Here is a 25,767-nt window from a genome sequence, read left to right as displayed (position 1 = left end):
AAAAATAACTAACAATTTTTTTTATATTACTTATGTGTTGGGAACTTTGTAACCACCGTGTATGAAAAAGCGAAGATACGTCCTCCTACGTCGAACGCCGAAGCGAAACTTATGACTAGAGGTCGGAATCTGAAGGGGCCGGAAACGTGCCGCCTATTGTTCCATTGTTGTAAATCCTTTGTAAAAAAGGTTCGGCAAACCTTTAACAATGCATTTACAATCTTTGAACAATAAACAGCCCCTTCAGATTCCGGTCTCTACTAATGACCACTGCATGTATATACACTAATACTGTCACCCAGGTCGCTCGTTTCTTGAACAGACTCTACATATACATAAACTGTACAAAAATTGGTTGCTGACCGCTGCGTCCTTCCTTTTTTAAACGCGGGGGGTTTAACTGCGTCCCCGCTAGTTAAACCCCCCGCACCCCTCAGTTAATAGCGACAACATCTAAAAACAAAGACAATTTTTGCCATGAAAATCGCGAATACACAATATTTGGCACTCAAGTTCTCGTTACTATTGTTGCGTACGGGTGGGTGGAGGATCCAAGTAAAAGGCCAACAGTCGTCTCACAGCATTTATTGATGATTAAGGAGATACACGTATTGCCAGTGTTCAGTCCAGAATGACCTGATATCGCCTACGTACCGCCTTATAAGGGGTAGATCTCTCAGGACGTCTAATCTGTCTACCTACTGTATAGTCACGTATTCGGGTATTTAGCTTTCATGCACTTAGCTTGTCGCCAATCCTTAAAACCACTTACCCCGGTCACACGGTCTCTCAGGACGCTACCCGATACTATGATAGTTATCGTCGTTAGTATGATGGACTTTTCGGCTGCCAGATGTTCCGTTATAGAGATTTTAGTGACTTTGTGACGAGTAATTTGTGACCATTATATATATATATATATATATATATATATATATATATATATATATATATATATATATATATATATATATATATATATATATATATATATATATATATATATATATATATATATATATATATATATATATATATATATATATATATATATATATATATATATATATATATATATATATATATATATATATATATATGGTTCCGTGAGAATTGATGGTATTTTACGGCGTAGTCTATGGTAGGAGCGGTCGGTGAGTTGTGACGAGTTGGCCACTCAGCCGTTTAGTGTGTCCGTGTGAGCGGATGGTTGACGTTGGCGCGCTTGCGTCCGGTTCGTGCTACCAGATTGGAAGCGGTCTCGTCTCCGACGCCTCGCCCACAATCCCGCGCCTGCAGTCTCCCTGGAATAATCCAGCGGATCGAGCGGGGGCGCGCGCCCTATACCAGCTGTCGCGACAACGCGGCCCCGCCTAACACGCTGTCAAATCCGCTGCACCCTGACACGCCTCTTCGTTAATCAACTTTCAGTTGTGCCAACTGTCAAATGTAAACTTCGCTTTTGTTTATTCGTTTTATGTCTTCACTCCACTGCATTCTCACCAACTCGGCTCCGATCTGTCGCCACAACTCTTGCACGGAAAATCCCACACACAATAGAAATCATTCCATTGAGGAAAAACCAATACGAACGTCAATACATACGTTGCTATGAATACGAGCACTTTACATACAAAGCACAAAGTACATACAAATATGCACAAAAGCTCGACCATATATTATATATTATATGTATATAAAAATATCTACTTTCCTACACTTTTTGCTTTCAAATCGTTTTATTTGATTCCTTTGTGTTCCTTTTATTTGATGCCTTACTAGCATTACTACTATTTTGCTAACATTAAATTAGCCCCTTTATACATGTATCCGATTCAAAGATATACCATAACCATAAGCAAATCAAGTGTTTTTCAAGGCGGGGCCGATTTTTTTATTAATAAATACAACACAAACTGTATATATTTCCAGGATGGGCCAAACGTTATAGTAGATGTTGAAAAGCCTTTTTACATATGTGGATTTGCCGTACATACAAATTACATCTTTTACTTCCCGTTCGGAAATTTTTGAACCCTTTGAGTGCTGACGTCTTTTCTTTTGAAAGCCCACCACGCTGAAAACATTTCCAACTAGAATTATTTAGAAATCCAATGGAAAGAAGGTATAAAAATTGTAGCTAATCCGAACAAACCCTACATAACTACTGTTGAGGATTTCGAGTTTTGTAAAGGTGTGTTTGGACTCTCTAATATATCTTGCAACAATATACAAGTCTTCATTGTTGTTAAATACATCTTCTTCATTGTTGTTAAAATGTAATGCTCACAATCTTAATGCCAAGCCACTATCTAAAATACAATGCAGTTAGGGATTTCCGTTGAGAAATTTTGCTGTGGTTATAAATTCAGAAATTCCAATGTAAACCAGTCTTTATAGACATTGACACACGGATTACACGAGCCATTTTCAATGCTACCAGGAAAGACTCAGCGGGTAGTATTCTTGTTTACTTTGTACATGCTCAAATTACAACATGGACCCATGGAACTTGTTGGCAAAACGCCAATCGGCGTTGCTCAGCATTCAAAGGGTTAACATTCAAGTGGAGATTGCACTTATACTGTTGTAACATCTGGACATGTCTGAACGAGTCGAGACAATAGCATATGAACAGTTGGCCTATCAAGTGCAGAGGCCAAACTGAGCTACCTAATTTTTAATAAAAACACTATAAATCTTTAATGACTCAACACAACACTAATAACACTTTGTCGGCGGGTAACGCAGATTACAGTCTTCAGTGAATTGTTGCTAAACGTCGGGTGACTGTAATCTACGTTTTGAAATCGTGTTCGCCGATCGTGATTTTCGCGAACCACTGGGTGCCAACTTTTTTATACAAATAAATTTTTAAGGAGATTTTTTTTTTTAAATATGCCCATCGTCTATATAATTGCAAAATTTACAATATAATCATTTTTGGACAGGGTGACCACCCTTTTTTTTAAAAAAAAATTTTTTTTAAGAGAAAAAATATTCCCATCGTCTTTATTATATAAATGATAACAAAATAACAAAATTTAAAACAATAATTTTTGGAGATGGTGACCAACCTTTTTTTATACAAAGAAATTTTTAAAGAGAAAAAAATCTAATAAAAATATTCCCATCATTTTTATCATATAAATGATTGCAAAATTTAAAACATAATAATTTTTGGACAGAGATAACTAAAAAAATATATAAAAATATCTTATCACATACATTATCTTGAATTTTAGGAATTTTATAGAGTAAATGAAAATAAAAAAAGCTAAATTTTACAAATGCCATAAACTTATCAATAATTCGGTAATGAATGATATCGTTCAAAACAATCTCCTTTATGTAAAGGCACCTCACAAAATGCACACATGTATCTTGTTTCACCACGTTTCTTGTGAGCCGTGCATACCCGACATCTTCTTGTCGGATACTTTGAATTGCTGCTTGACTCTATTTGTTGTAATTTGTCCTTCCGCAGATCGCTTGAAAGTCGTAATGGATGGTCATGGACCCATGGAACTTGTTGGCAAAACGCCAATCGGCGTTGCTCAGCATTCAAAGGGCTAACATTCAAATGGAGATTGCACTTATACTGTTGTAACATCTGGACATGTCTGAACGAGTCGAGACAATAGCATATGAACAGTTGGCTTATCAACTGCAGAGGCCGAACTAAGCTACCTAAGTTTTAATAAAAACACTATAAATCTTTAATGACTCAACACAACACTATTAATAATCAGTATGTGTTTCTATTCTTCTGAGATGTGAAATCTTTCCATGTTAACGTTTTTTTTTTTTTAATTAAAATTGAATACACATTGACCGATTTTTCATCTTGAGTGTTTACGTGGTAAACGGTTTCCATTGTAGTTCAATCCATGGTGCAATCTGATCCAATCCAATATGATCTTCGCGTTTATGAATGCACTTGAGATGTTGACCGAGACTCGTAAACAGTATTATCATCCAGTTGGTGAAACATATTGTTAAGGACATTGGATGACATCACTGTTTATTTGGTCGATCTTTGCCATTCATGAATAAATGCATTTTAAACATAACGTATAGATGATCTCTGATCGTCGTTTATCCAATCAATTAAACGCTATCAATAAAGTTGAAATACATTGATTCATACATAGCTTTTGTCTCAGTTTTTATTTTAAAAAACGTTCAGATTGTTTAACCTTTCCACCGCTTACGACTACTATACATGTCCTAGCGAACATGCCCTCAGCGCGTGAGACACGCATAGATTGGAAGTTCCAACCTGTATAAGAGCCGTGTATTGTGTTAAAATTTTATAACTTGGTTGAAAATATTACTAAATGTATACTTTACCAAATTCAATAGATGGCAGTAGTCAAAAAAAATTCAATATAGGCTAAAATAATTTATAAAATATTACAACCTATATTTATAGTCGAAAACGCGAAAACAAAATCCGCAAAAAAGCAGCCGCGTACAGGACATGTTCGCTAAATTAGGTGACGCGGGCAAAGGGTTAAATAAACATGTGGCCAGCTGTGACAATGGCTCATTCAATCACCGTACTTTATCCTTGACGAGTACATAACGGATGTTTTATTTTTTAACAAATTGTTTAAATTAAATTACAACACTAAGAATGCTAGGTACTTATTGGTTATACGGGCGCAACTCAGCAACGAGTATACAAACTTACACTTTGGTCGAACGAATCTAGCATGAGACTTGAGTAAAATGTAGATGTTATCCCCACTCAATCCGCGATGGCCAATTGCATTTCGTTTCAGTTTCGCATTGCATTTTGGCCAAAATATACAATATTGTTAGTGTGTATAGCAGTCGGTACAATTTGACTTTTATTTTTTGTTACTTTTGAGGTCGTGTGTCGTATTTTGAAATATTTACATTGATTAAATTTGAATATAAAATACGTAAGTTGTTGATATTATTAATTTATTTATGGAATACGTATATACATTTCATGTTAATGGGAATTTATATTTTTTAGACGGTAAAATTAATTGTCAACGTCATCTTATGGACTGCAAAGGTTACAGTAATATTATTAAAGACCTTGCTTTAAATTATATTGTAATAATATTACATATATAGTTAAATAAGAAATAAGTTAAAAATAAATTATTTTAATTCCTTACAATGTTGCAACACATTGCACGAATGCGACAGTATGCTCGCATAAGTCTCTCGCTGCATCCGATCTACTGTAAAACAATCACCGATTGCGTACTATCACTTTACTAAAACTGTTTACGACACCTAGAGTCCATCCATTAACCCGCTCGAGCATTTAGCCAGCAGTATGGCTGAATGGTAGCGTGTATGTTTAGCATCAAGTGATCAGTGGGTTCGATCCGCCATACTGCTGGTTAGATTTGGGGGTATTTGTGACTCCAAATCGATCGTTTCCTATCAGAGTTTGCCAATTTTATGTGATCATTGTTGAAACGGTTCCTCAAAATTGGCAAAAAAAATCATCTTTCCTGTTGTCACAAATCTTCTGTATTTATTGTGTGTATAATTTGCAAAAATTATATATAAAATCTAAATCCCTGGATTAATTAATTGTTATTTCGTGTTCTTCGGCTTCTGGATATACAGTGATTTATGTAATAATAAAAAAATGCTGCATTGTTTGTAATTAATTGTCCAGGAAGGCGCATCGGGGTCTTCCTGGTATATGTCTATGTAAAAATAAAATAAAATTTGTACGTATGTGTACATACTCTGTACTCGGATGCGCCCGTATAACCGACAAGTACCCCCGTTTTCATATATAAAACAATCATTATTCATTTTAGATTATATGTAAATAATGGGTCTACGTGACGAGACAGAATGTTAAATGACAGAAAACACAAATATCGGAAGGCAAAGATCTTAAGTCGAAAGATCAAAAAAAAAATGGTGCATGGTAAACGGTACATACTCACTTAATTTGCGCGAGCAGGATACAACAGGAACAAGAGGAACATGCTTTTCCTCCCGTATTCTGCGCGCGCATATTAATACGGAAGGAAAAGCCTGTTCCTCTTGTTCCTGTTGTATCCTGCTCGCGCAAATTAAATGAGTATGTACCGTTTACCATGCACCATTTTTTTTTGATCTTTCGACTTGAGATCTTCCGATATTTGCGTTTTCTGTCATTTAACATTCTGTCTCGTCACGGAGACCGGTAAATAATAGATCAGCTTTAACCCTCTGAATAAGACTATGCGAAAGGACCCATTACTTGCCTGAGGAGGGGACTATTTTATTATATGTATTAACGACGGCGTATTTGATATAAATATTATGATTTGTATCTGAAACATGATCTGCACAACGTGCGTCGATAACAGCGTTCTTTGTTGCGATATGTTCTGACATATTGATTATGTAAACCGCTAAGCTATATATTTTCCTACAATTTGTGCGTCATTGATTTTTTATTATATATTATGTATGTGAATGTGTGTTTTGCTTGCGATGCGTTTATAGACTTGTTTACAATATACATATGTATGGCGGCGATATTGAAAATTATTTTCTAACACTGCATTGTGTATACAATGTACATACATATGTTTGTATGTGCATGTGTACGTGCGACATATGTATTTATTTTATACGTCGATATTAATTTATGGCATGCGAGCAAACACAACTTGTCTCGTGCAATGGCTCCTCGTACGTCTTTATCACACTTATATTTCCATCACATGTATATCATTACTGCTTGTTTGTGAAAATGTTTTCATTTTTTGTATGCAGTTTTTTTTTCGATTTTATTATGAACTAGCTGTATTACCCGGCTTCGCTCAGTGTTTATAATATAAACCGCTTAAACATGACTAAGCTAATAGTAAACATTTAATTAAAAAAAAAAAAAAATTTTAAAATTAAAAAAAAAAAAAATCAAAATTTTTTTTTTGCCTTCTAGGGCTTCGCCCTCGGCACCCCCTGAGCTTTTGCCTTCTAGGGCTTCGCCCCTCCACGCCCCCATGAGCAATTGCCGTTTAGGGCTTTGCCCCCATGATCAGTTGCCTTTCAGGGTTTCCCCCCCCCCCTGCGCCCCCATGATTAAATGCCGTCTAGGGCTTCGCCCCCCCTTAGTTAATGCCTTTTAGGGCTTCGCCCCCCGCGCCCCCAAGATTAATTGCCGTTTAGGGCTTCGCCCCCATGATCAGTTGCCTTTTAGGGCTTCGCCCCTCCGCGCCCCCATGATTAATTGCCGTCTAAGGCTTCGCCCCCATGATCAGTTGCCTTTTAGGGCTTCGCCCCTCCGCGCCCCCATGATTAATTGCCGTCTAGGGCTTCGCCCCCCTTAGTTTATGCCTTATAGGGCTTCGCCCCTCCGCGCTCCCACGATAAATTGCCGTCTAGGGCTTCGCCCCCATGATTAGTTGCCGTTAAGGGCTTCGCCCCAAAAAGCTGCGCCCTCCTGCGCCCCCTTCGGGGCCCCAAGGGGCTGTGCCTCCCTGCGCCCCCTTTGGGGCCCCATGGGGCTGTGCCCCCCTGCGCCCCCTTCGGGGCCCCATGTGGCTGAGCTCCATAAGGCGGCGCCCCATAAGGCTGCGCCCCATGAAAGCTGCGCCCCCTTTGGGGCCCCATGAGGCTGCGCCTCCTTCGGGACCCCATGGGGCTGTGCCCCCAATGGAGCTGCGCCCCATGAGGCTGCGCCCCCTTCGGGGCCCCATGCGGCTGAGCTCCATAAGGCGGCGCCCCTAAGGCTGCGCCCCATAAGACAGCGCCCCATAAGACTGCGCCCCATAAGGTTGCGCCCCATAAGGCTGCGGCCGATAAGGCTGTGCCCCATAAAGCTGCGCCCCCTTTTGGGCCCCATGAGGCTGCGCCCCCCCCGGGCCCCCTTCGTGGCCCCACGGGGCTGCGCCCCTTGTGGCGCCCCTGGCGGGGCCCCATGAAACTACTCGCCTTGCGCCCCCGCGGGGGTGAATCCATTGAATCGAAAAAAACAAATCGGCGCCCATGGATCGAAAAAAAAAAAATCGAATCACGTGTTCGATGACGTCACCGATCTACGGACGACGACGAAGGATACATACATATATACAAAGTCTCTTTCCAAATTATAGATTAGATTAGATGAAATCAAGGCCTTTTGAATTGAACATTCTAGGATAATAATTTTGCTTACGAGGGCTGTACACCCGAAACCTTAATTTTGTTCCTTTCTTCGATATATTTTATTGTTACAACTCAATATACACTCGCCATTACAGATTTGCTCCAATGCGACGGGTGTACGTTAACGAAATACAGAATACATAAACAATCAGAAATCAAAAATACATACATATACAATCAGAATATATAGCATATAACAATTAATCAGAAATATTAATCATAGAGACATGTATGGATTTTTTTTTTTTTTTTTTTTGTATACAATTTTTATACATATAATAAATACGAAATTATAGAGATATCTATAGATTTCAGATTACTGTGTATTATTATTACAAATTATACACAGGCAGATTTTGTGACAACAGGATTAGATCTCTGGTATAATATTTCTCTGGTTTTAAATGCGGTATCGTCGTAATTCAAAACATCAACGATGATCTAATTTTAGCTCAATCTCGCTCTTGAGCTTGATTTTGACATTTAATTTCAATTTTAAAATTTAATTTTTATTTCGATATTTTGTACGCTACTGCTGGTTAAAAAGTTGGCCCAAAATCGTCGTTGGTTTAGTCCGTAAGCACCATTACAATATGATTTTTTAGCATCGATCGATCGAAGAGTTGATGTGGTTTCAAAAACGACAAACGGAACGAAACGAAACGAAACGAAACGTGGCGAACTGGCAACACCCAGTCGACGTTTTCGGTCCGATAGTTGAGTGAAGTGCGAGTGCGAGCGCGAGTGTGCGTGTGGGTGTGAGTGCGAGGCCAGTGCCAGTGTGAATGCGTGCGCGTGCGCCATCTCTACGATTCTTTTCCCGCTATCTTTCGATTCACCGTGTTCGCTTTCTCCACGATTCAATTGATCGGGAGACATTTCTCTATTCGAATAGGAATGTCCCCAGCATGCGTACACGCGTCATTAAATGCGACACAATGAGTTTGTTTTGACAGTTTGCGAATTGTGCGCCAAATCACATTTCCAAGTATTACACATAGATCGCAGCGCCCACCACCCACCGCAACTTTGCCTCTTCGTCTGCGTTTGCATCTCCTGTGAATGTTGTTTTCGTTTTATAATTTACAGTCGCGATGTCTGCGAAATCGGAGAAATTGAACAACATCAAAATTAACATAAAATGCATCGTCGTGTCCAACTCGCTTCGGATGACGGTAGAAGATCTCAGTCGAGAATATCGCCAAATCGAAGGACGATATTTATCCGTTGACGAATTCGGCTATTCCAATTTGTTGGATTTCTTAAAGCGAGAGTGCACCGACATCATACGGGTGAGAACTTAATTAACTAAAAATTAGTTGCTTGTACTTTTTCTATAGACGTGTGTTGTTATTTGTTTCGACTTTCAGCTCCAGAGCGCGGGAACGTCGTACGTCATATGTCCAATCATAACGAAAGAAATCGAAAATTTAAACTCGTTAATCGAGAAACAAAAGTTGCCTGCAAATGTGCTTTCGAGGTTAGTCTCCGCTCACTTTTTCACTTTTTGCCATGAAATAGTATGTGATTCCATTTCGTTTCTTTTAACGCGTTTCGCGTGTGTTTTAGAAATTATAGAAGAAATACCTCCAACGTTGCCGTAGGAAAACGCTCCTCCATTATATCGAACAAAAGTAATACTGCGGCTTTTAAAAATGCCACTCTGATGAATAACGAGTGCACGAATGGTATGTGTAAATTTAAATACATGTGATATTATATTATACATACATATGCATATGGAAGGTGAGGCGAAAAGAAATGACATTTTTTTTGTTTTGTCTATCCTTGTAAAACTATCACTACACTCGTTACCTGACGACGATAAAGAATCGTTGGGTGAAAGACTTTTTCTTAGACGATAACGATTTCAGTTTTTCAAGTTTACGCCACCGAGAAGCTATCTATTTTTGTCAAGTAGCTGGAGGACAGTTTCGTTCCTCGCTTGTGTGACCCTAAAAAAGGTCTCCGGTATGTGTTTGGTGGCATTTTAGTGGGGAGTCGTCGTGTATTATTAAAATCTGACCAGACTTGCAAGTATTTTCTGCATACCCCTGAACTATTAAATATAATAAAGTTTATTTCAACTTCATGAGATGGGATGAGTTCGAAATAATTATATTTTTAAATAATCTATATAATATCTGTCTATCCACTATTAAAACTCCAATCATAGATCCATCTCCAAATCCTTAACAACATTAGTGAGAGCTAAGCGTTCGGCATGAGAATCGGCAGTCAATATATATTTTGGATTTATGTTCCCCAGAAATCTTTCAAAAGAGCAAATGCTGAAAAATTCTCAAAAGTTGTTAGACTTTAGTAGTGATAACTGCTAATGGAACAGCGCTGGCTATACTTTCTGTCAGAACAAAAGTTATAGTGTGTTGTTGCAAATCACAGGATGACGTTGAGTCAATAAATATAATGTTATTATGGTTTGGTCTCTCTTCATTAGCGGAGTTGTGATTATTACAGTAAAGGGATTTTCAATAAATTTAATTTTGGCGTCTCCTATTCTCCCTATACATTGAATGTATATTTTATGTAAGAAAAGAATTTTAAATTTATTATGTACATATGTAGCTTTATAAAATGTTCATTGTCATAATATTCATTACCTTGATCATACTAGTCATTTTTCCACCTCTTTCATATAAAAATGCAGCATGCTGTTGAACTGCCTCCACCACATCCACTATACTATGAAAATAGCATTGAATTCAGTGGAACCCAATCACGGGAATGTTTATCGACTTGGAAACGATCCACGTTGAATTTGTTAGACCAGCATACAATGAAATCCATCCCGGCAAAAAGCTTTATGGATAAACCGTCATCTGATGTGGAACCCACGGGGTTATGTTTGTATTCTTTATAAAAGTTGGACATGATAGAGGAGGGGCAGTAGATGTTAGATATGCGTTCAGCTATATCAGCTGACTGACTGACTCATGAATGGATTATATATGTCGCCGTCTAGGGCTTCGCCCCCCTTAGTTTATGTCTTTTAGGGCTTCGCCCCTTCATGATTGAATGCCATCTAGGGCTTCGCCCCCCTTAGTTTATGCCTTTAAGGGCTTCGCCCCTCCGCGCCCCCATGATTTAATGCCGTCTAGGGCTTCGCCCCCCTTAGTTAATGCCTATTAGGGCTTCGCCCCACCGCGTCCCCATGATTGAATGCCGTCTAGGGCTTCGCCCCCCTTAGTTTATGCCTTTTAGGGCACGTAGTTCGCTAATTGACATATGAAGTTCCCTTTTGCTATTATCCACAATTTAATGGTTTTTTGAAGCCAAAAACACGTGAGTGACTTTCCAATTTTTATAACGGCCATTTTGAAGAATCCTACAAAAGTAATAACGCGTATATGTAGCAACTGGTCATTTAATTTAAAAACTACTGTTATTTTCTTTTAACAAAAATTTTTATGTACTTTAACTTAAAAGATACATTGAATGAAAAATATAGAAATTGTTATTAGTTTGTGACAAAACATTTCTTACAAACAAAGTGATATTTGTGTAATGTATGTATGTATTATGCAAGTGGATTCAATTCGATGGGGGTTTTAAAAATTTACATTCGCAGTTTTCGCGGAACGTCGAGCATGTCGATATGTGAGTTTGCGACCGGAACCTCCGGTTTTCGACGAGTCGCCAGCGCCACCATTTCCGGTCGGCGAATGCAAATGCGAAACGTTGCCGTTTTATGGGAAAACGTCGCGTTATGGTGCGTACGCACCAAGCCAACGAACGGCCCACAGGCCAACTTTAAAAACCAGTAGCGTACAAAATATCGAAATAAAAATTAAATTTAAAAATTGAAATTAAATATCAAAATTAAAACTATTATTATTATATTAAAATTAAATTCAAGTATCAAAATAAAATTATAATCATAATATTAAAATTAAAATTAAATATTGAAAGTTAAAACAGAACATGCACAATTTAAATAAATTTTCGAAATTGACCTAAAATTAGATCATCAACAATCACATACAGGTAATCCTCGACTTTTGTTTGTCGACGATGTTTTGACTTACGAAGATACGCACTAAGATCGAAAAAAAATCAAAGAATTATTATTTTTACTTCCCCGTAATGCGCAGTTACTGAGAATATATCATGTATTAGTATGGGTGATCCAACGATTTTTGCTAACCCGGGGTGTTGTCGGTCACATCAAACGGATTTTTTTATTCTTCAATTGTTTCTCTCTTCGAAATAAATCAAGTAATTAAATCATTTCATAAGTAAAATTTATCGGATAATGTGTGATTATTAATTTTATTTGACGAAAGAAAAAAAACCCTTTGACAAATCACCGACATCCGACACCGCGTTTTTTTATGAATTGTTTTTTTTTTATCGATCATCCAAGTGGAAATACAGTAACATCTTATAGGGGGGTAAAAGGTTTTGGACCGTTTCCCAGCCTATGGAAATTCAGTTGAATTTTGAAGAGGATCTTTATTACTCGATTAATACAAGTGTATTTGTATGTACAGCGAAGTAGGTAAAGGATTCACTGGAACGAGCTAGGTCGAGTTCCTGAAGCTCACTGGCATCTGGGGACGATGCACTGGTTCATAAAGGTGTTGCTTGAGCAACGCGTAGCTGGGCTGGTGAGATCACGTTCTGGAAGATTCCGACGGGGTCGAGGTCTTCCTTTGTGTTCGATGTTTGATGCGTAGTTGCGTAGCTCCTTGGGATTTCCCGTGTACTCGTGATTGCGTATCTGGAGCGAGTCGAATCGCCTTTATGGGTAAGCTGGACGAAGTATTTCGGCCACGGCTAACTTTCGTGTACGAGAAGTGGACACGATGATGTCATTTGTACAGATTAAGTTCGATGAGGGAAATAGGTGATATCACAAGTCGTGCTATATCGCAGCACCCACCACCCACCGCAACTTTGCCTCTTCGTCTGCGTTTGCATCTCCGGTGAATGTTGTTCTCGTTTTATAATTTACAGTCGCGATGTCTGCGAAATCGGAGAAATTGAACAACATCAAAATTAACATAAAATGCATCGTCGTGTCCAACTCGCTTCGGATGACAGTAGAAGATCTCAGTCGAGAATATCGCCAAATCGAAGGACGATATTTATCCGTTGACGAATTCGGCTATTCCAATTTGTTGGATTTCTTAAAGCGAGAGTGCACCGACATCATACGGGTGAGAACTTAATTAACTAAAAATTAGTTGCTTGTACTTTTTCTATAGGCGTGTGTTGTTATTTGTTTCGACTTTCAGCTCCAGAGCGCGGGAACGTCGTACGTCATATGTCCAATCATAACGAAAGAAATCGAAAATTTAAACTCGTTAATCGAGAAACAAAAGTTGCCCGCAAATGTGCTTTCGAGGTTAGTCTCCGCTCACTTTTTCACTTTTTGCCATGAAATAGTATGTGATTCCATTTCGTTTCTTTTAACGCGTTTCGCGTGTGTTTTAGAAATTATAGAAGAAATACCTCCAATGTTGCCGTAGGAAAACGCTCCTCCATTATATCGAACAAAAGTAATACTGCGGCTTTTAAAAATGCCACTCTGATGAATAACGAGTGCACGAATGGTATGTGTAAATTTAAATACATGTGATATTATATTATACATACATATGCATATGGAAGGTGAGGCGAAAAGAAATGACATTTTTTTTGTTTTCTCTATCCTTGTAAAACTATCACAACACTCGTTACCTGACGACGATAAAGAATCGTTGGGTGAAAGACTTTTTCTTAGACGATAACGATTTCAGTTTTTCAAGTTTACGCCACCGAGAAGCTATCTATTTTTGTCAAGTAGCTGGAGGACAGTTTCGTTCCTCGCTTGTGTGACCCTAAAAAGGGTCTCCGGTATGTGTTTGGTGGCATTTTAGTGGGGAGTCGTCGTGTATTATTAAAATCTGACCAGACTTGCAACTCATTTTGTGCATTGTGCTCGATTAGCGAGATTAAACAAAGTTTAAAGGTTAACGTCAAATGAATCAAGTTAGAGCATTCACTTCATAATTCATTTTTTGACTTTGATGACGATGAATTTTACAAGAGGAATCGAAAAATTACATAATCCATGAATCATTTGAAAGTCGTTTACTTTCGCTTCACTTTCTAATGTCTGTATGGGTAAAATTTAGTGCGGTCAAATATTTCTCAAACCTTGAAATCTTTGTATGTCGCAGTCAAGGAGAATAATATCACTTCACAAAACGTCCCTCAAAAAAACTATAAACTCGTCGAATTGAAAAATGAGCTTCACCAAAACCTAAAAATGCTCATAAAGGATCATCGGGAATTATGGTTGTCCCAATTGAATGATGCGTATTACAAGAAATTTAGACGACATCTAGAATATCAGAAATTGGGATACGGCAACATCGTAGCCCTTTGCAGAAGTATGCCACATGTTTTCAATATTCAGAGACCCGAAGATTATGGAGCCATGAAGCTGTATGACAGAGATTTGAACTTGCAACGTGACTTCCAACGAGCACCTGAAAAAGTCGACATACCAGAGACCTCGACTCTTGTTAGCTTAGAAGCAAAAATTTTTGGCTTGAATGCTCTGCCTGGCATATCTCTGGTTTCTATTTTATTTTATTCATAGTGACGACATTAAGTTTAATACGGTGCTGATTAACGACGACGATTTCCTCATTTTCAGGATCCTTCGTTGTGTCCAGAGGAATGTATAGATAACGAATTTCAAATCCGACGAGCGTCAAGTCCTTCAGTTAATTCTAAAATCCTTGTTTGGATATCTGAAGTGGTCGATCCCTCTCATTTTTGGTTCCATATAGTGGCCGATGAACACAGTTTAGCTTTAGAAAAGTTGATGAACTCTATGGAGTAAGTGGAGTGAAATCATGAATCGTATCGATTGAACGAAATGAAATAACGTCAAGTTTGTTTGCAGCGTACTATACAAGTCCAGCGAATCGTATAAGATGGTGAGGGCACAAATGAAAACTGGGACACACTGCGCCGTACCTTTTGAAGGGCTTTACCATCGTGCTGAGATAATAGCTAACGTTGATCTTGAAGTGGTGAAAGTGAGTACATTTAAACTACTTGTTGTACAATATCGATTGTACGTTGGGAGCAAATATTATAAATTTCTTTTCCAGGTGAGATACATTGACTACGGTACTATATTAAACGTTTTCTGTAAAGACGTAAGGCTTTTGTTGAAAACATTCTGTGAACTACCTGTACAAGCAATGAGGGGTCGATTATCTGGAGTTTCACCGGTTCATAAATGGTGGTCATCGGTAGCCAGAAGACGATTTTTCGGTCTCGTAAACGGCATACCCCTTGCAGCCAAAGTTTCCAGTACGCATGATAATGTAAATATGTTGCAATAATTCGACACTTACATATAAAGTGTAATAAGATTTAATATGACTATATCTTACGTCAAATTTTTTTCAGAACATATCTTGTTTAGGATTAATGAATACTTCATCGGGTTCCAAAGACGCTATTATTGCCAAAGTATTATATTTTGAAGGATTGGCAAATTTAGATTCTTCCACTGACAAATATTGGACTTATGTAAGTAATAGTCATTTTGAGTGTTGACACGATGGCAGTCATCTCATTGATATTATTGTCAATTATGAGATTTTGATTACTGCAAATAGAAAGGAATCTCATTTTTTTAAAGTAATGATTATTATTCCTCGTTTTAGTTAATTGGCAGTAGGCAAACTCCGAATCTCGATTCCTATCAGACCGATAGAAATCGTGTATTTATTTTCGTCATACTGCCAAGTAGACTATGTAGATTGGAATCAATTTTTTTTGAAATCAATATATATTATTTTATACGTATGTATGTCCAAATATAATATATTGTTAAAATTTTGTGATGCAAGATTGCAATAAAAATATTTTACACTATTAATTTTAAATTTTATTCTATTATTTATTTAGATTAAGATTAATCACCAACAAAACTTTTATAATTATAATATAATGCTAAATTTTCGTCTCCGTGGAATAAAAAGTGGGTTTCTTTTTACATTATTATCATATCATCATATATATAAAGACGGTAATCTGTGTGTGTGTGTCCTAACGCTCGCCGAACATAATGAATGAATCGATAAAAATCGATAAATTGATTTTTCGTCGAGACCACTGCCGAGACTCGAACCAGTCATCTCAAAATAGCCTCATATAGATCTAAACTGAGCTAATGGTCACGAACATCACGCCAAAACCAATTCTTCATTTCGCCTTTTTTTTTTTAAACATTAATTGAAATATTCCTTCTTGCCATATAAAAATACGTAATTATAATATATTTTTTTTAGCGAGGTTTTGAACCATATTTTTTTGTTTTCATATAAAACAATTAAATATACATATTCTATCCTTTTACTGCAATTACGATTAACTGCATGACTTTTTTTGATGATTTACTGAGCTGATTATCACTACACTCGTTACCTGACGACGATAAAGAATCGTTGGGTGAAAGACTTTTTCTTAGACGATAACGATTTCAGTTTTTCAAGTTTACGCCACCGAGAAGCTATCTATTTTTGTCAAGTAGCTGGAGGACAGTTTCGTTCCTCACTTGTGTGACCCTAAAAAGGGTCTCCGGTATGTGTTTGGTGGCATTTTAGTGGGGAGCCGTCGTGTATTATTAAAATCTGACCAGACTTGCAACTCATTTTGTGCATTGTGCTCGATTAGCGAGATTAAACAAAGTTTAAAGGTTAACGTCAAATGAATCAAGTTAGAGCATTCACTTCATAATTCATTTTTTGACTTTGATGACGATGAATTTTACAAGAGGAATCGAAAAATTACATAATCCATGAATCATTTGAAAGTCGTTTACTTTCGCTTCACTTTATAATGTCTGTATGGGTAAAATTTAGTGCGGTCAAATATTTCTCAAACCTTGAAATCTTTGTATGTCGCAGTCAAGGAGAATAATATCACTTCACAAAACGTCCCTCAAAAAAACTATAAACTCGTCGAATTGAAAAATGTTTTTTCATAAAAACTATAAATACGTCGAATTGACTCTTGTTAGCTTAGAAGCAAAAATTTTTGGCTTGAATGCTCTGCCTGGCATATCTCTGGTTTCTATTTTATTTTATTCATAGTGACGACATTAAGTTTAATACGGTGCTGATTTTCGACGACGATTTCCTCATTTTCAGGATCCTTCGTTGTGTCCAGAGGAATGTATAGATAACGAATTTCAAATCCGACGAGCGTCAAGTCCTTCAGTTAATTCTAAAATCCTTGTTTGGATATCTGAAGTGGTCGATCCCTCTCATTTTTGGTTCCATATAGTGGCCGATGAACACAGTTTAGCTTTAGAAAAGTTGATGAACTCTATGGAGTAAGTGGAGTGAAATCATGAATCGTATCGATTGAACGAAATGAAATAACGTCAAGTTTGTTTGCAGCGTACTATACAAGTCCAGCGAATCGTATAAGATGGTGAGGGCACAAATGAAAACTGGGACACACTGCGCCGTACCTTTTGAAGGGCTTTACTATCGTGCTGAGATAATAGCTAACGTTGATCTTGAAGTGGTGAAAGTGAGTACATTTAAACTACTTGTTGTACAATATCGATTGTACGTTGGGAGCAAATATTATAAATTTCTTTTCCAGGTGAGATACATTGACTACGGTACTATATTAAACGTTTTCTGTAAAGACGTAAGGCTTTTGTTGAAAAAATTCTGTGAACTACCTGTACAAGCAATGAGGGGTCGATTATCTGGAGTTTCACCGGTTCATAAATGGTGGTCATCGGTAGCCAGAAGACGATTTTTCGGTCTCGTAAACGGCATACCCCTTGCAGCCAAAGTTTCCAGTACGCATGATAATGTAAATATGTTGCAATAATTCGGCACTTACATATAAAGTGTAATAAGATTTAATATGACACTATCTTACGTCAAATTTTTTTCAGAACATATCTTGTTTAGGATTAATGAATACTTCATCGGGGTCCAAAGACGTTATTATTGCCAAAGTATTATATTTTGAAGGATTGGCAAATTTAGATTCTTCCACTGACAAATATTGGACTTATGTAAGTAATAGTCATTTTGAGTGTTGACACGATGGCAGTCATCTCATTGATATTATTGTCAATTATGAGATTTTGATTACTGCAAATAGAAAGGAATCTCATTTTTTTAAAGTAATGATTATTATTCCTCGTTTTAGTTAATTGGCAGTAGGCAAACTCCGAATCTCGATTCCTATCAGACCGATAGAAATCGTGTATTTATTTTCGTCATACTGCCAAGTAGACTATGTAGATTGGAATCAATTTTTTTTGAAATCAATATATATTATTTTATACGTATGTATGTCCAAATATAATATATTGTTAAAATTTTGTGATGCAAGATTGCAATAAAAATATTTTACACTATTAATTTTAAATTTTATTCTATTATTTATTTAGATTAAGATTAATCACCAACAAAACTTTTATAATTATAATATAATGCTAAATTTTCGTCTCCGTGGAATAAAAAGTGGGTTTCTTTTTACATTATTATCATATCATCATATATATAAAGACGGTAATCTGTGTGTGTGTGTCCTAACGCTCGCCGAACATAATGAATGAATCGATAAAAATCGATAAATTGATTTTTCGTCGAGACCACTCTGCCGAGACTCGAACCAGTCATCTCAAAATAGCCTCATATAGGTCTAAACTGAGCTAATGGTCACGAACATCACGCCAAAACCAATTCTTCATTTCGCCTTTTTTTTTTTTAAACATTAATTGAAATATTCCTTCTTGCCATATAAAAATACGTAATTATAATATATTTTTTTTAGCGAGGTTTTGAACCATATTTTTTTGTTTTCATATAAAACAATTAAATATACATATTCTATCCTTTTACTGCAATTACGATTAACTGCATGACTTTTTTTGATGATTTACTGAGCTGATTTCGATCTGGGTAATCAACTGTTTTCAAATTTAGGTAACAATATCTATGTACATATGTATTATGGGTCTGGGTCACTGCATCGAAAGCCGAAAGATCGAAAAGAATGTATGCATGATAAACGGTACTGTATGGTAACACACAGGATACCGTGCGCACAAATTTGTGCGTTTGAAAAACTTCCTTTGGCTACCGTGCGCACAAATTTGTGCGTTGCGTCACTCCTACTTCATATAAAGAAAAAACACGTTGAACCTCGTATTTCTTGTAATTTATTCATATTGGGGCTTAGTAAAAGATGTCGTTGGTGATATTTAACTAAAATAATTTAAAAATAGTCGATATTGAAAAATTCGGTTCCCGGAAAGGTTGCTCGAAAGCGGTACCCGCACGGGAAAATTTGGCTATTGTCGCAACCCACTATGGACAATTCGCCACTGCCATCCGCACAGAAACCGGTTTGAATTCTCGCCCGTCCACACAAATTCTCGTACGCGCAGGTAGAAAATTTGACTAAAATATAATTGTCCCAAACGCCCATCCCCACCTATCGCCATATACACACCATTGAAAGTTCAACTGAAATACTTTTCGCACTCACCGAAATTTTTCCCGAAGGCATACATACATATATGAACGCGTGAATTTTTGTTTGTTTTCTCGTCACTAGTTTGTGTGGTTTATAGTTAGCCGAGTATTTTTATGGTAGGATACTATAATATTAACATATGTACTTACTACTTTTTTATATTTTTTATTCGATTTTACTTTCTAGTTGATTTTCAATTTTGTATTTTAAACAACAATTAGCGGTGAAATTAATATCAGCCAAATATCATCGTATCCTGTCCAGTGGCTCGGCATTTGGGGTGTCTGGAAGTAACCAGACTGATTAAAATATATTACATTGGAATTCGATTATTTTTAGTTTTTCTTGTTGATTTCTCAGTGGTGCATTTTTTTTATACCTGCTATGAACGATAATCGTTCATCATACGGTGGCCCATTTTTTTTTGTTTGCAAAAGCTTATCTCAAGACAGATCTTTAAGGATGCAAACACAAACTTTATTTTAATTGAAATATGAATGTGCTTTTTCACACTACCATAGTGTGAAATAACCAAAGTTGAAGTACATAGTATATTTAAGGGCTATTGGCAAATGATAGAAAAGTATTTCAGTTGAACTTTCAATGGTGTGTATATGGCGATAGGTGGGGATGGGCGTTTGGGACAATAGTATTTCAGTCAAATTTTCTACCTGTGCGTACGAGAATTTGTGGGGACGGGCGAGAATTCAAACCGGTTTCTGTGCGGATGGCAGTGGCGAATTGTCCATAGTGGGTTGCGACAATAGCCAAATTTTCCCGTGAGGATACCGCTTTCGAGCAACCTCTCCGGTCACCGAAAAATTCAGAAGGTTAGAAACTGGACTATAGCAAATGTACCAAATATTTCTTTAAATTTACAAAATATTTCTTTGGTTATGCGGAAGATGTCTCAAATTTTATTTTATTTAACTAAAGCGTATAGGAGGTTTGTAAAAATAATAGAACAGATCGTCATCGACCTTCTCAGAGGTTCGAAACCAGCGAAAATTTCATTAGTGTATGAATTTCATATTGTGTTTAAATAACGTGTGTGTGTAAATAATAAAAATATGTAATACTATTGTTGCGTACGAGGGTGGGTGGAGGATCCAAGAAAAAGGCCAACAGTCGTTTCACAGCATTTATTGATGATTAAGGAGTTACACGTATTGCCAGTGTTCAGTCCAGAATGAATTATATCGCCTATGTACCGCCTTATAAAGGGTAGATCTCTCAGGACGCCTAATCTGTTTACCTGTTGTATAGTCACGTATTCGGATATGTATTTCCAAGACATTGGGTCTTCCCGTATCGATTCTGAGAACTAACTAATAACGGTCATTGTTTAGCCTAAATGCACTTAGAGTCCAGATATAATCTTTAACCGATAACAGATATCCGTTGGTCTAATTACAATTCGCTCAATCCACGGCGTACGTAACACTATCAAAAACCATTAAGTGAGTTTATCGATAATATATTATAATATAAAGGAAACTTTTAAATAAATATTGTGTAAATATCTACCAATCAATCAAATGCGAATATCTACATAAGGGGTGCAGTTTGCTGGGTGAATGCTTTTTTTGTGTTTTTAGTTGAATAAATATGTTTGATTTTTTTATATTCATGTTCTGAAGAAAATATCACCATTGTTTACTATGTGCCCTTTTATATTTCTTTGGTAATTTATTGCCTACACTTGACTCCTGGTTACTAACCACTGCACTAGGTAATAAACACATTTTGGGGGGACCTTTTTTTTTCTCACATCTGTTTTATGTTCCTCTTAGATTTTGCTGATGTCCTAAAATTCTCTCACTGATATTGTTATTTATGACGAAAGAGGATTAACCTTGTTCGATGTCGGCAATTCCAAAGCGCATATGGAATTGCATCTGACTGCATTGTATTTATAGGTTTCAAATAACGACATTTGTTGTTTTTGTTACACAAAGGTTCACTGCTGCTAGATTTTTTTTGTTTATTTATAAAATATGTATATTTGCCATATTTATACACATTTTAATTATTTATTTTATTAGTACGCGACTCACAGTTTGACTTTTACTGATTTTACAATTACGAAATTTTAAGATAGTCCATACGAAACTGCATTTCAAATTTCACTTTTATACGTTTACTGGTAAAAGAGATATGATATTTTAAACAGTTACAGTTTTATGCAAAGATTAGCGCAAATTCTCCCCGCCGCACGCCTGTTTCTTTAGCAATAGCCCGTGGTATCCTATGTGGTAATACTACCCGCTCTTCATACATATGTATGCGGGGTAAACGGACTATTTCACATATTGTCATAAAAATCGCGAAAAATCTTGGTTTTTCGACTTTCGATCAAGTCAATTTCGATTCAGTGACGGCCACCGATGTATTACATATATAATATATGATATTATGGAGAATTGATTAATTTTGCGTAGATCGTGGTTGAATCAGTGTTTTTTGTCGTGACTTTTAGAAATGAAAGAATCAATTATTATCTTCTCGACTTACCGATGAACATCTGCATATCGCGATTTGAATTTGTATTTCATTATTATTTATGAATACATAATTTTAGGTTACGCAGTGTCATGGATTGTTTTTTAAAATGTTAAATGAAAAAAAAATTGTTAGAAGTTTATATATTATACCTACTACATATGTATCCATGTATTAATCAATTGGGTGAATTCAAATTTTAGTTTGATTTGTAAGTTTGTGTAAAAAAGCATTGACACATTTGAAAATTCTCCCTAATGTACCAGTTTTAGTTGCCTTTCAATGGTACATACACAATAAACACATCGCATTCATGAGAAACATTTGTGGAGAAAAGTGTGTACATTCAGTAATATACATAATACACCGAGTTTGTTTCATATATGTACATATTGTGTTTGATAAGTAATTTTTTTGTTCCCACTTTGCGTAAAAACAAAACTAAATGTTAAATGTGTATCCATAGATACATCGTTATATGTATATTATATTTAGATATTGATAAAGGGTAATTTTTTTTAAATGATTTACATAAATAGCAACATTATTAACGACAAAATATGATGAATATCCGTTTATTATACACATAGTAAGTACATGCATATGTATGTACGTGTATATTACTCGGTGTGCTTTCAGCAATTGCTATTTTATTTCCAATAAATACATTATTTTACCTTAAAAATGACATAATTTTGTTTTAGAAAGAACATCAATATTTACTTCCAACATTTGAGGACCTGGAAGCAGGGTGCGCTCCGAATTTTACAGTATTAGAAGATGCGGAAGAACTGGACTTAATATTTAAAAAGTCTGTTGGTTTATCGAGTGATAGTGAAGATAATTTTTCCGTTGCAAAAAAAAACGACATTAAACCAATCGATATTAGTAAATCTTTTTCATTATTGAAAACATCTGAAAGATTTTAATTGAAGTAGTGGCGGATCGAGTGTATGTTATCGTTTTTTATACATGCCTTTCAGTATATGGTTTTTCATTAGGATTTTACAAAACCATTTTTTTATGTATTTGAAACACTAAAGTTTTTGGAATAAAATAGGTACTATTTTAAAATACAATGTAATATATAGGTATTAATTTCATTTATTCTTGGCTTACGAACGTATTGTGGACAGTGACAATAATTTGTAAGTTGTTAATTTTGGCAGAAAAGGCCCCAAGCGCGGGCTTATTTTCATGTACATATGATAAACCGCCGCTGGATGGAAGTTTTGGTTCGTAGAATCCGTGACGTAATCGTAAAAATTTAATTTTCTATGACGACGATTTCGATTCCGTTTTCGATCAGCTCTGATTCTGGATTCTTTTTTCATTTCCGGATACACACCTTTTTTCATTTCCGTATTCAGATTCCTTTTTTAGTTCCAAATCCCGATTCCTATTTCAGTTCTGGATCCGGATTTCTGTTCCGGATTCCTGTTTCAGTTCCGGATTCCTGTTTCAGTTCCGGATCCAGATTTCTTTTTCAGTTCCGGATCCCGTATCCATTCTCATTTCCTGTTCCGGATTCCTGTTTCCCATTTCCGGTTTATTAAATTTAGTGATGCTTTTTATATCTTTGTATCACATTGATACAAAGATTATACTGGAATTTTTCGTGAAGAGCACGCATGCTTTAGGGGTCGAAAAAAAATAGTGGAGGAAAAATCGAACAAGAGTAATCTGACACTTCCGGTTGACGGATGCTCACCAAATTTTTTTATAACTTGATATTAAGCCTTAACTTCTAGATATGAAATTAAAATTCAATAAACCAAAACGTTTCTGAGAAAAACGTAAAATACATCGATTCTCTAGAGTAAAAGTACTACTTCCGGTTGAGGTAAAAATATTTAAAAAGTTTATCAGAATAAAATTTATAATTTCTATTACATGTAAAAAAAAAATTCAGTGTGGTTTGGAGGATAACTGAATCCAAGAACTTAAAGGAAACCTATAAGGGGAGGTACCATTTCCGGTCAACTTAAAAGTTTGCATCGTTTCGATAAGAATTTCAGTAAGCGAAGTTTCTGTTCGATAGGACCAGTGGCGGACTGGCCATACAAGCGAACATGCCCGATGGCATGTGGGCCCCACTATCTGTTAGAAAATATGGGCCCTCAGTAATATTAAATAACTGTATAACTATTTATAGGATATTGCAACTTTGGGACCTAAAGTTTGGGTATTACAACAAAACAAATTTCTTACGATATACACAAACAACTAATACCTGCATTAACAGCCCAAGGATCGGTTAACTTTTTTTATTAGGCTTGAAATGTAAGTTTCAACATTTGCGTGGGCCCTTTTGCCAGGCCCATTTCCAACGTCAATATTATGTATATACCAATACCTATGTAACAACTAACTACTGAAATAAAAATGGGAATAAACAAATTTTCGTGAATAATATAAACAGAATTGCTTAAAACAATTTTGATAGGACGATTCATCATCAACCAGCGATTTAAATTTACTTCATACTTTCAAAATAACATTTGATTATACTTCGACGATATAGTAAGATTTAAATACACAATTTTAAACAGTTTCCGTATATAAAATCTATTCCTAATCTAGACACAGTAAATAGAAATATAGGATAGGGGCCCCCTCCCCAAAATCCCGATTTCCGATTAACATTAATTGAAAATATTATGCAATTTTTTCAGGGACGTAATTTGGGGGTCCATAGGGGGGCACTCGCCCCCCTAAACTAAGGAATAGTGTGAATTTAGAAAATATTATGAATTTAATGATTAATGAGATACTATGGATCTATGAATGCTACGTTTATTTATTATGTACATATGTTACTTTTGGGTAACTAATAAAATAATCGCTGCTATGTGCTTTGAAGAAAAACAAAACAAAACTTTATCTATTGTTATTACGTACATGTACATAGATAAAGTGAAAAGACAGTTGGTAGAAATTAAGTTAATTGATAGTTTTTTGATGACTCAGTTTGATGGTCGATTAATGTTGACCATGTGAAGATTTGTGGAAAAAAATTTTCGTCTGCGGCGCTTTTTTCTCTTTACATAATATTTTTTTATAATTACTTTTTCAAAAATAACCTTATTTATTTCATATTTTATAACTCAATAAGGTGTATGCAAAGAATATTTTCCATTTTTATTCCGATATAAAAAATATTTTTTGAAAATAAATTCAATTTGACCAATCTTTGCCTGCCCCCCCCAAGAAAAAGCTGAAATGACGTCCCTGATTGTTTTCTACCGAAAGTTAAAGCCGCTTTTAGGCTGCATTCTTTTATGATGCATTATATTTACCCAGGACAAGGGTTAAAACGAAATATACAATGAAATTTATGGATCTATTTTGCTTTTGCCATTTTTCTTGTGCCTAAATTTGTTTATTTCCATTTTTGAAAATTTCATTTATTTTTTCCCTTGATTTTTAGCGTGGTGGAAAGAACAAAATTTTGTTATATGGGGGGGGGGGACAAATTTTTTTAACCCTGGGGGGCCCCCTTTGACTCCTGGCATGCACTGATTTCAGTCCCAGTCCGCCACTGGATAGGACTAATGAGCAAATCGGTGGAGCTTC

General features: G+C 36.2%; 1 protein-coding gene across 1 annotated transcript in view; it reads left to right on the top strand.

The window, feature by feature from the left end:
- The first annotated feature begins 1,182 nt into the window (after positions 1-1,182).
- Positions 1,183-25,767, top strand: part of LOC143920983 (tudor domain-containing protein 5-like) — a 33,412-nt gene continuing 8,827 nt past the window's right edge. The window contains exons 1-16 of the mRNA XM_077444059.1: positions 1,183-1,449; positions 9,235-9,437; positions 9,516-9,625; positions 9,715-9,833; positions 13,123-13,325; positions 13,404-13,513; positions 13,603-13,721; positions 14,331-14,731; positions 14,813-14,997; positions 15,065-15,200; positions 15,276-15,494; positions 15,580-15,702; positions 17,328-17,512; positions 17,580-17,715; positions 17,791-18,009; positions 18,095-18,217. Coding sequence (XP_077300185.1) covers positions 9,240-9,437; positions 9,516-9,625; positions 9,715-9,833; positions 13,123-13,325; positions 13,404-13,513; positions 13,603-13,721; positions 14,331-14,731; positions 14,813-14,997; positions 15,065-15,200; positions 15,276-15,494; positions 15,580-15,702; positions 17,328-17,512; positions 17,580-17,715; positions 17,791-18,009; positions 18,095-18,217 — 2,586 coding nt within the window. The 5' untranslated portion in view covers positions 1,183-1,449; positions 9,235-9,239. The remainder of the gene's footprint in view (positions 1,450-9,234; positions 9,438-9,515; positions 9,626-9,714; positions 9,834-13,122; positions 13,326-13,403; positions 13,514-13,602; positions 13,722-14,330; positions 14,732-14,812; positions 14,998-15,064; positions 15,201-15,275; positions 15,495-15,579; positions 15,703-17,327; positions 17,513-17,579; positions 17,716-17,790; positions 18,010-18,094; positions 18,218-25,767) is intronic.

The sequence above is a fragment of the Arctopsyche grandis genome, chromosome 2 (assembly GCF_051622035.1).
Source record: "Arctopsyche grandis isolate Sample6627 chromosome 2, ASM5162203v2, whole genome shotgun sequence".
NCBI lineage: Eukaryota > Metazoa > Arthropoda > Insecta > Trichoptera > Hydropsychidae > Arctopsyche > Arctopsyche grandis.
The sequence above is the reverse complement of the archived record's forward strand: the minus strand, read 5'-3'. Positions and strand labels throughout refer to the sequence as shown.